The sequence below is a fragment of the Bacillus rossius genome, chromosome 3 (assembly GCF_032445375.1).
Source record: "Bacillus rossius redtenbacheri isolate Brsri chromosome 3, Brsri_v3, whole genome shotgun sequence".
NCBI lineage: Eukaryota > Metazoa > Arthropoda > Insecta > Phasmatodea > Bacillidae > Bacillus > Bacillus rossius.
The window spans coordinates 109836825-109848877 of NC_086332.1; the positions used below are offsets into that span (position 1 = coordinate 109836825).

Here is a 12053-nt window from a genome sequence, read left to right on the forward strand (position 1 = left end):
TGTTGCACTGTGCACCAGTATCCAGTTTGAATCTAATTTTATGGTTTTTGGGTAATATTAGAGTTTCCATCCAATTGAGTTCATCATTATCTTTAGACAGGGTGGAAACCAGAAAGTGCTCACCAGGCTCCACGTTCCTTTCAGGTGGCTGTAGTTCGCCTGGAGCGAATGAACGAGTCATTGTGTTCACTTGCCTTGCCTTACACTTCTGTGCAAAATGTCCTTGTTTACCACACTTTCTGCATGATTTTCCGAATGCAGGACAAGATCTTGGTGGGTGTGTAAATCCACACCTGGAGCACTGGTATTCCTTAGGTGGTGACGATTGTTTCTTTACCGTTTGTGGCCCTATACCCACTTATTCTAAGCGAACTGCGTCAATATTTGCTGAAACACCTGCTGTCATAGTACTCAGTTGTTGTTTTGTGAGTTCCGCAGCTCTACAAATTTTCACTGCTTGATCAAATGTCAGTTTCTCTTCTGCCAGTAGTCTTTCCCTCACTTTGTCACTAGCTACATCCACAACAATTTTGTCACACAGCAAACTTTCAGATAAGTCTCTGAAATCACATTTCTTTCCTTGGTTAATGATTGTTGTGAGAAAATCATCGAAAGGTTGGCTTTCCGCTTGCATGATTTTATTAAAGATGTACCTCTCATAGGTTATGTTGGCCTTGGGTGTGAAGTGTGCGTCAAATTTCCCTTTGATAACCTCAATGTCTTTTTCTTCATCACTGTTGAGTGAAAACGTGTTGTAAATATTTGCAGCATCCTGTCCAATGATCTTCATGAATGTGGCCACTTGTATTTCAGGACTTTTCTTCATCAGGTTAGTAGCTACTGCATACCATTCGAATTGCTGAATCCACGATTTCCAAGCGATAGCCATGCCCTGTTCAGTTATTACTAACTGTTTGGGTGGCTTCAGACTCACTCCCGATTCCGTGGCCATTACAACATCTGATAGCAATACTTGTTTAATCACTTGGTTCTAATATCCTCAGTTTATCCCGGGTTTCGGCACCATGTTGTGTGTTTTGCTATCACTTTATTTAACATTACAAAGTTCATATACACTCATCATTCAAACATCTATAACTTTAAAATGTCACTCTGTATTCCAACTGCCATTTTCACTATATTGTTTTTTGTGCAGTCCTGCCAACCTATGCCCATGACAGACGCAGGCTGCAAAAGTAGTAAATACTTACACTGCATGAGTAGAAGACAACTATAAATATGGGTAGTTTATCTTTAAGACACATTTTAAAAATATATTGATCATGTTTTATTATTTCCACAGGTCTACTTTTACATAGTTGAAATGAACATTCAAGGAAAATTATGGTAAAGCAAAGGGTAGGGGGTATTGGAAGAGGAAGGCACAGACTGCTGCTGTCACTGGGAATTTTTTGATGTTAAAGAAACATCCCCTTGTCACACTTGGAGCAGAAAGTAACTAACTATTCATTGACTTGAAAAGAAGTTACCACAAGGAGGTAAGTTATGTTTTCCTACAACCTATTTTATCAGAAGTGTCTTCTGTATTTCCACAGAAAAAGGATTAGCTGCTAAGCTTTCTGTGGTACTGGAATTATGTTTAACGTTCCTAGTGCCGGTTATATTGCCTGAACACCCCCCTTCTTTTTTTTTTATTAAACATCCCTAACTAATATTAATGTGTATCTTGGAAGTGTTGGTATTGCCTACTACTTGGGGAAATGTTATCCCCAAAGTGTATTATGTAAAAAATGCAGCCCACAAATGTTTTTACATTTTATTTTAATTTTAGATTGTTTATTTTCAAAATTTAATTCAATCATTTATATAGATGTACTTCAAAAAATAGATGTATGATTAATCCTGAAAAAATTATTTTAACTGAAGCAGTGCTTGATTGAAATGATAGTCAAACACACACTTCAATAGTTGGAATAAAATTATTTTGATTAAATTACACTATTATGGGGAGAAAATGTATCTGATTAGTGCATTAATTCAAGGTGAGGGTGTATTAAAATGTGTAAACAGGTTGGAAATAAAAGAAACTGGACTCTGTGTGCAAATATTCATATATTTAATCTTCATATCAAAATACATATGTGATAAAAATTACAAAAGTTCATTAATGTATATAAAATATATTTGATTAAAATAGCACAAACCAGCTGACAACAGAAACTTCTAATTGGCAAGATGGAAATGCTGTAATTAATTTACACACTGCATTGAGCAAGGACCAGTTAACATCACCATGAAATCCAACACCAAGTGGTAGAAATATTATGAAATATTATCAAATACATACATTACATGTGATTATATATTTTAGAGGCATCAATATCATCACCCATATATATTCAAATTTGTGTCACAACAATTAAAAATATGTACATACATGCAAAATTAAAATATTATCCAATAATACACAGAAATCACTACTTCAGAAAAAAAATTCATATGCAAAATTGCACATTAAATTTGAATGCATACATGATCTGTTGGTACAAACAGTTCTTTAAGCCATGAATATAAGCTATGAAAATATAAAGAAGAAGGGAAAAAACCAACAAAAAAAACTCCTAGTTGGTAATATATAATTCAATCAGCATACAACTTTGTGACAGCCGTAATAAACATTAAGCATGTTGCATTAGTTATGAATAAGTTCTGAATACACACAGAATGTAAGTAATTTAAAATAAATTAAAATTAATGAAATGACAAAGTTTTCATTTTTAAATAGTTGTATGCCTGTGGCGGAGGGGGAAAGGGGAACGGAATGCAGATCACAGTTGCCAAGTTGCCCAAAGAGTGTGCACATTGTCTCAGGTCCCAGCTGGTAGGTAAGGGAACCCCCCGCAAATTCAAACTATATTTATTTTTAAATTATTTTATGCCAAACAGATTTTACTATAACAAGAACATTGACAAATTATATATACATCAATGATCTGAACCTATGGATCCCTTTATCCGGGCAGCAAATGCATAGATGACTTGAGGTTGTGCTATAAACAAAAGTACCTTTCACATTTGCAAATGTGGTTTGCAAATTTTGATTATAGCTTAAAAATAAAGGTGTGGGCTTGTCTGCTGTCGTTCACCCCATGTACCTTGATACCTGGGGCGAGGCTGCAGACTGCTACCAGTGTATCCTTCTCTGAGCCTCAGCAGTGTAATGGACTTTATTTGCAGTGCTTACAATAACTACTTCCTGGTTTGATCTACAAAGGCACAGTGACCAGGTGAGTATATATACCATGGCAACCAGCCAGTGAGCATCACAACATTCACACTTCTCAACTAAACAAAGTACAAAAATATTTTCTCACTGCTCCACACCTAATATAATCTTAATATATCTCAGTACATAGCTTCCCTAAGACACCTAAATCTTAAGACATGCTAAGCCGCTAGTACAGTTAGGATGAAAGACAACACGATACTGCAGCACCGCAATGCTGATGAGAGAGCAAGAAAGGAGATTTCAAAGGGTGCGGACTCATCTCGCGGAGAGCAGCTTCCAGCGCAGGAACATGTAGGCGGCGACACGCAGCACCAAGAATATCACCACTAGAGCTGCAATGTCCACCACAAAGCTTGAGTCCTTCATGTCCAGCTCTTCCAGCGTCGTGTTGGGCTTCTTGAAGTGGCAGTACGTCTGCAAGCAGCGACAACACACATTACTGCACCGCCCATGTCTCACTACCCTTTGGAGCATGTCACTGGACATAGTTCTGCCATTAGCTACGCTCTTTAGCCATTCATTCCACGTCCAATTTTCTTGGTTGTCAGGCGTATGCAGTAAATACATTGTAACTAGTTTATGAGATTCTCTGAGACACACATAGGATATGTTTCAATTGTAAGTCTGTTGGTGTGAGTCATCTATGGGTGGGTGGAGTAAAGGAAGATAGTGATGTTTGGCAGCTGTAAAGTACATACTACAGTGTTTTGTTATAATGGTTATATAGCCTATTCAAAATAAATTTGTTACCTCAGAGAGAGGTTTCATGAGCTGTGAAATAATTTCAGTTAATATTGGAAAATCAAAGCTAGTACAGATATTTTCAACACCTTCGTCCACATGGAACAACAAAACTACTGTATTTATCCGCTGAAGGGTCGCCCCTTTGTATGGGTTGCACACTTAATTTTGGGCAAAAAATCTAACATTTTCACCATAAGGGTCACCCTCCAATATGAGTCGCGCCATATAAACTGTCACCAGTAGAATACAAGTGAGTCTTTATGGTCAGTGTCTCAGCTTATTGCCACATGCTGCGTGGCCACATGCATACACTCCCTTCCCCTCTTTCTCTCTCTCTCTGGCTGATTTATTTTTAAATTTCCCCTCTTGCGGAGCGCTTAAGCTCGGGGGCAGACAGCCACGTACGGGTAGCCATCTGACAGGTGGCAGATGTAGCTTAACAGCGCAGTTCATGATGATTTACACGCACTGCTGCTATATTTTAATTAAACAATTTATATTTACTTAAGACATATTTATTAAAAACCAACACAGGCTAGTTATTTAACCATATAGTTAACCACAACAATGCAACGTCAATTTTTTTATACCAAAATATAAATTTTCGCACATGGGACACAGTACATTTTATTAAACAAAAGATCGGCATAATATCTGCGACCTATATGTGGGTAAAAAAAGATCAAGTAGGTTTCTTGGTTCTTGAGCCACAAGCCCAAACACTAAAATGTACTGAAGCCCTGCTCGCCACAAACACAGTTCACACCATCTTGGGAGAACTGGCTTAAGTGGCAAGCTCCGATTTAAGATCCATACAGCTTCTGAAACAAGTGTGCCCATAAATGCCTCATAGTTCCAATGCTTCTTCCACAGAACCCACCCCGTGGAGTGTCCCTGCGATATATACTATACAGCTACAACTGCAACACATAAATTATGATATACTAGCTACATAATTTCTGTAATGCTGAATACATTGGCCTTGATACCAACCCACTAGGCAGAGATTGAAGTGCCAGAGCAACACCAAAAAGCCATTGTCAGTATGAACATCAACACCAGCAGCTGCAAATTCAACTTCACACAATGAGGACAATGACTCTTGCTACAATGACTAGAACTAGCCCATCATCGCTAAACGCAGAGTGATTCTCATCACCTATTATAGTATTTATTATTTAGTATGTATTTGTTACCAAGTGACAAGGCATTTGGAAGACTTTGCTGTAATTACTTTTTCATAATATTTTTGCCCAATGTTATAACACTTATGTATGTGTAATGTCATAGCTATTACAGCTTTACAATTACAAAATAAAATAAACTTTCATAGAATAAAAAAATTAAAATTCTCAATTTACGATGCAAGTACAGTAAAAGTTGCTTAAGACGTTCTTGCATTATAAGTTTTCCCGCTTCTAAAGTTTACAAAATTATTCTCTTGATCACTTCCATGTATTCCTATGTTAATTTTTCCCATTTATAACATTTGCATTAATATTCTTCCCACATATAACGTTCAGCATTTAAGGAAAAAAAAAAAAAATGTTTATCTCTAAACTTTTAAACTCTATATATATATATATATATCATTAATTTTTAAAAATTTAAGTTTTTCCAAACGATAATGAAATATTTTGTACTGCACATGACCGTAGAAACCTGTGCCACACGCCATACTGTGGCATTTCCCTCATTTGTGGCAAAACATCTAACAAATGATAAATACACAAGTCTGTTAAAACCTGTACCACACGCTGCATGCTGTTACAAGTGAATTTTGTCGACCACTCATGTGCTTGCATCTGTATAGACTGAGAGGCTGTTCTATTTTCCCTATTCGAGTTATACCACATGATGAATACACATCAAACCAGATTATCCCCAGCCAATATTTGTTGACCTGTTTGCATTTTTTAAATTTTTTGCAAGTAGTGCGCACACTTTGTATCTTGCTCAGTTATCGATAAATAAGGGGTTTTAGTTTGTGATCTTTTTAAGGTTATCAAGCATAATAAACATTTAGTTTTGGGGAAAACAGTGCATAATGACAACTACAAGTAGTGGAGGAACCATTAAATGGAAGGCATTATGTTTTGAAGAAAAACTGAAAGTACTAATTTCGGAAGTTGATGCAAATTCTTTGATACCAAGAGTCAGTACAGCAAAAAAACACGGGATGCCGAATCATGATGAAGCAAAACCAACTTTTGGCCACTAGTGTTTCATCAAAGTGTAAAAATGAAGGTTGGTATGTACACAAAATATTCCCAGATAGTGTGAGGAAGAGCTTGTGGGAACTGGACAATTTTGTGATGTGTCAGTCTGAAAATGTGTCCAAACAAACAACAATGACCCAGTATTTTTCAAAACAGTAAATGTTAGTTACTGTTTTTTTTTGCAAGTGTTGTTTTAATAATTTTTTTTATTGTGGTTATTGAATTAAATTCAGTTAAAATAATTCATTTTATTGATACTTGTATGTAATTTCCAGCACAAAGATAATAATACGTAATTGTAATTTTTGAGTTAATACAGTATTTCATTTGAGTAAAATTTGTTTTTATGTAGCAACTGAATTTGAATTACATATTTCCCTTTTAGGAAGTTTTCTCTGCTAATAAGTTTTTAGCATCCAGCCCCTTGAAAAAAGTCTTAACGCGGTTTAACTGTAATAAGAAATTGGATTTAGTTTACTGATGTTACAAGCACAAAAACCTAAGTTTTTAATAAAATCAACTCTTTCAATAAGGCCAGTGCAATTCCCTGAATTTCCAGTTCTGGTTCTGGTTCTGGTTCTGGTTCTGGTTTCAGTAACTTTAAAATACTTGAACAGAAACCAACTTTGGAATCTCTGGTTTTGGTTCCTTAACAAGTGAAATAGGTAGAGCCAAGATTTTACGGTATAAAGGTTGAACTTGAAAACTTTATAGACAAGATGGAGGAACAAAATGTGTTATATTTTATATTGCCATCTCAGTGTATGTGTCTTTCTCTATGAACTATCAGTTAATAATTTTTGCAGGTATATCTTTTAGTATTAAACTTCTTTGCTCACGTAACTAGACATTTTTGTTAAACCAATAAGAAATTAATTTTCATTTTACATTTGTAATATTATACAACTAAATTTTGTAAAACACTTTGGTATTGGACAAAGTCAGCCGAACAAAAACTATATCTTGAAAATAATAAAAATTATTTGGAATTTTGACGGAGGAAAAGAAAACGACATTAATATTCGAACCAGCTGAGAAACTAGACATATAATATTGTGGTAAAGAAGTAATTGAAAATTATGATATTTTAAGTTATTTAGAAGAATATTATCAAACAATACGAGAAATATAATTATTCTACCAGGAATTGAGAAATATTTAATTGATTTGAAGAAATATAGTAAATCAAGAAATTACTTTCGATAATTTATGAAGACGGTGCAGCGGCTGCTGCTACGGTTTCAAACGTGTGCACGTTCGCCGACCTCCCGTCATAGGTCCCCTTCTCATTTCCTCCCCTCCTTCTTTGATGTGCCTTTTCTTCCCCTACCTCGCCGGGGCGCTTGCGCAGTGGTGTAGGCAGGCGGCTTTATAGTGTTGGTCCGCCGTCCGACGAGCCTTCTTCTTCGTCCTCAGTCCGTTGCAGAATTAGGGCTTTGTGATTCAGCTCCTGCTGAATACTTTTGTCTGCGATGTGATAGGTTTGCCGTAATTAATCGCACGAGATCACAAACCCACATGGTTTTGCAACGGCTGCGGTGTTAGTTTGGTCTATGTAGTGGAAGGGTAGCCGATCTTTAACGTAGTTTATAAATTCTTCGTGCACCTTCTTGATGTTAGTGCATGATGGGAGCGGTGCTTCAACATCGAGCGTTGCAAAGCCATGTCTGGTAAGTGTGTATCTCAAGTGCCTTCTCTCCCTTTTTTTGTGTTACGATTCCGTCCGTAATTAAATTTTTGTAGTTATCAGTACATTCTGTAATGTTTTCTGTTCTGTGTTGAGTCTCGCCCCGTCTGGGCTATGAAATAAATTTATCTTTATATAGCTTGTTCTCGCGTCTACGAAGTTGCTTGTTCGTGCGTTCGCCCCGTTAGATTTCATGGTTGCGGACGTTTCCGTGTTTGTGACATATGCCTTTTCACGTGGGTTAATATTCTGTTGCTTGCCCTTTTGACCCATGGGTCGGTCATTTGCTGTTACTTTCACTAAAAAAGTTTTTAATGTTTAATTGTATTTGCATATTACACGTTGCGGGGCAATATATCAAGTAAAATAAATTTTATATCCATATATATGCATTTGTTTAGCATGCTGCGGCATTCATCTTTGTATTTCGTTAAATTCATGCTATTTATTGTACGTTATTATTCTATTTTCATGTTTAATCAAATATTTGCATTTTGAGGTTTGTATGAATATAGAAATTTGTTACCTTGTTTGTAAAATAAATAAGAATAACGTCTAGTTACTACAATTATGCTTGTTCTCTTGTTTACGATCACTCAGCTATAATGTTCAGAACACCCGACTTTGGCTGCCTAAACCATATTGGGCATTGTATTTGTGTGTCTTTCAGTGTGAAAGTGTAGGCTACTGGGACCTAGGGATCCCAGGAGGCTGCTACGGTTTTTATGGTATGAAGTTTGAAGTTTTGGAAATTTGTTCAAGAAAATTAACACCTCTGCAAATTATTTAGAAGAAATAGACAACTTATACAAAGAACTATAAGAATTATCCAGGCATTTCAAGGACGAAGAAATAGAAAATCTACATATTAATTACCAGTTCAAAATCACCCAGAACCACCGATAGGCGTTCCCAGGACGGAGTCGCGGAACTGTTACGATGGTGTTCCGAGGATGAAGATACAGATTATTTGATGTGGAGTTCCAGCACCAAGAAGGCAGAAACTGTGCTAGATAGTTCTAATACCCACAACTATTACTACACGTTGGTCGTATTGTTCTTAGAGAAATCTTGTAAAATTCACGAACCTTTTTAGAACAAACTCCAGAATATTTAAATCTTTAAAATCATTTTGAACACAAGTTTTCTTCGAATACCAGAATGTTGAGGTGTCTCTTGAAAAACCAAATTGAGTAACTATTGAACCAAATTGTTTCATATAATTTATAAATCTATAGATACTACCACAAAATACCCTGCTCTACCTATTGAATAAACATGATAATAGAAATTAATTAATTGTGTAAACTATTAATTTAATAATTGAAGACATTTAACAAAATCGGTGTAATGTGTTTGACGATATTTCACTGATATAACGTAACTTATGTGTATCACTTTTATCTTAACTTGAATGACACTGAAAAGTAATAAACATTAGTTTAAACTTTACTATACTATATACTAATATTACGGCATTCATATTTTTTTTAAAGTCAAATCATTCACACCCTTTTACTTGTTTTCATTAATATAAAGATTTAACTAATTATCGTTTCTTAGAAACTGCTGGCGCCATAAACATAACCTTAAATGATTCATTTTTTTGATTTTATTTTATAGTCACTAGAATGGGTCTAAGTATTCGAGTTATTTGAAGTCAGACCAATTTATGCTAATTGATAAATGATTTGATGGAGGTAACACAATAACGGTTTTATTTTTTGGGAAATTTCATCCTAAAGATTTTGAGATTTCGTCTTTATGGTCATAAAAATTCAGATTTTTTTTGTATCGCCTTTATGATTTATTTAGGAGATTTAAGATCAATAATAGTAAATGTAATTGTAACACCTTTTATTAAAATTTTCAATTTTTGCTCAAAGTAAATTAAAACTTTGTTCAAAGTAAATAAATATTAACGGCGCAGATTGTCTATTAGAGAAAGTATAAAAACATTATGAACATAACTTAGGACCTCATAATTTTGGCATTATTCTTCCCATATTTGGTGAAGGTGCATTTATATACGGGTGCCAGTATTTTATTTTGGTGAACATTATTCATGATTCATGAGAAAGCAACCATAGTTAGAAGTTCAGCATTCTCAGGCAAAAGAGAATTTGTCCGGTCACTGACAATGACAGAATACTTTGAAAATGACCTTTCAGTGTCAACATTTGATGTTGGTATCCACATTAATTTGAGTGCAGCTGCAGCAAACTCAGGAAAGTCACATTTCAGTTGACACAAGAGATTCACTATGTCTACACTGGCTGTGTGTGGTTTTTGTAGTTCACTATTTACAAGCTTTTGAAGGGCCATATAACCTGCTGCTATTGCAGTTCTTGGCACATTTTGTAGGAAAGGAAGAGTATCAAACTATTTTTGAGAACTTTTTGTCTTCTATGCTGACATTCTCAATATTTTTGGGGTTCAGCAGGGCATCAGTATCATGAAAAAATTCATGAGAAGGATCACTTGAGACAAAATCATGTAGCTTTAGTAAGCTAAGCTGTGATGTCTGTTTGAACTGTTCTTTCAAGGCTGCAGACTGAACACTTAATTTTTCTCAGTAACTTTTCAATAGCCTCTGGAAAAATTACTTTTGTTAGAATTACCAATGAAATTTGAGCTTCTGAAGCTTTGAATAGAGGAGGTGGGCAGATGGGTAGGAGGATCCCTCCAAAAAGTTTATTGTGTCAACAAAGCAGGCACAATTTTCAGTGACAAACACACACTGAGCTTCAAGGGCTTGTATCTCAGTTTATTGCAGTCCCTTTATGAATTTCACACCAGCATTATTTTCTTCACTCAATTGTTAGAAGAAGCTAACAATGTTATGCAGGTGATCAGCCAGGTAGAAAACAGCATGAAACCACGTGTTCCATCGTGTCACAATGGACATTGGAAACATCTTCACGTTATCTTTTCCATTCTTGTCCCTCAAAAAGTTGAGGTAGGCATGCCGTCTCTTTTGTGTGTTCAAAAAAGTATTTTTTTACTTTTATCACAAAGTGGTTTAAATCCTCCAAACTGTTATTGATTTTATGTGCCCAGCACTGCACGTGGTACACATGTTCACCAAATATACCTTTCAAAGTGCTTGCAGATCTGGTCATATATCTAGCACCGTCAGTTACATATGCAACTATGTTTTCTTCTTTGATTTCGTACTTGGTGCATATGTTAATCACAGCTTTCGAGCAGTTAACAGCATTAGCAGCTTCAAGTACACATGATGCTCCAAGTAAAATGCTATGTTCTGCCCCTGGTTGCAATACCTGGAAAAGAATACCGTAATCACTCGCGTAATGTCCGCAGTAATTTGACCACATTTTTTGCCAAAAAAATGGGGTGCGGACATTATGCGAGGAAAAATACAAAATTTTGTGTCTTAATTATTACTAAAAAGGCACAAAACGTATCTAAAATCAATTTGGATTTCACTAGCTAGGTATTTCAAAAGAATATTGCTGCGGGATCGCTTGCAAAAAACCCGGCTTAGACAATGTTTACTTTGCTGTAATTGCCACTGGTAACTGTCTCGCACCCGCCGGAACATTAAAAAAAATTACGCGCTACACTGAAATAAGTGTGGTTACGTGTGCCTTATTAATGTGATTAATATGTGATGGATTAAAACGGCTATTAACGGCACAGCTGCAATATTTTAGCCGTACCATATCCTTACGTGCGGCGCGTAGGGAACCAGCGAGCTGGCAACAGCGCAGTGACTCACCAGTTCCACATCTGCTGCGCACTGTCTTCCCCCCCCCCTCCCGACAATCTGATGGCCTTCGTGACGTAGAGGAGGAGGAAGGGGAAGGAAACATTTAGAGCGTGAGAATGGCCAAGGGAGGGATTCCAACCAAATGTAAACAAAGAGGGGTTCTGTTCTGTCCTGACACGTAAAACAGGGTACACACTAATTAAAGTTGACGTTTCTTTTACGCTGTGCTGCGTGTCTTACCTCAACAGAAAACAAGACTGATCCACGCCGTGTTGCATTTGTTGACTGCAACTGTTCTTTTATTTTCCGCCACTGACGAACACTTTTTTCGTGCACTTCAAACTCCCTTTCAGCAGCCCTGTTCCCATGCTCTTCAGCATAACGAACAAATCTTAATTTAAACCGCGCAGTGAAGGATTT

The 12053-nt window shown here is 36.2% G+C and overlaps 1 protein-coding gene across 6 annotated transcripts in view; it reads right to left on the reverse strand.

Moving 5' to 3' along the window:
* Positions 1 to 2053: 2053 nt before the first annotated feature.
* LOC134531127 (ATP-binding cassette subfamily G member 4) overlaps positions 2054 to 12053 on the reverse strand; it is a 264193-nt gene continuing 254193 nt past the window's right edge. For all 6 annotated transcript variants that reach the window (XM_063366701.1, XM_063366706.1, XM_063366705.1 and 3 more), the window contains one exon: positions 2054 to 3664. In XM_063366701.1, the coding sequence (XP_063222771.1) occupies positions 3506 to 3664 (159 nt within the window). In that variant the 3' untranslated portion in view covers positions 2054 to 3505. The remainder of the gene's footprint in view (positions 3665 to 12053) is intronic.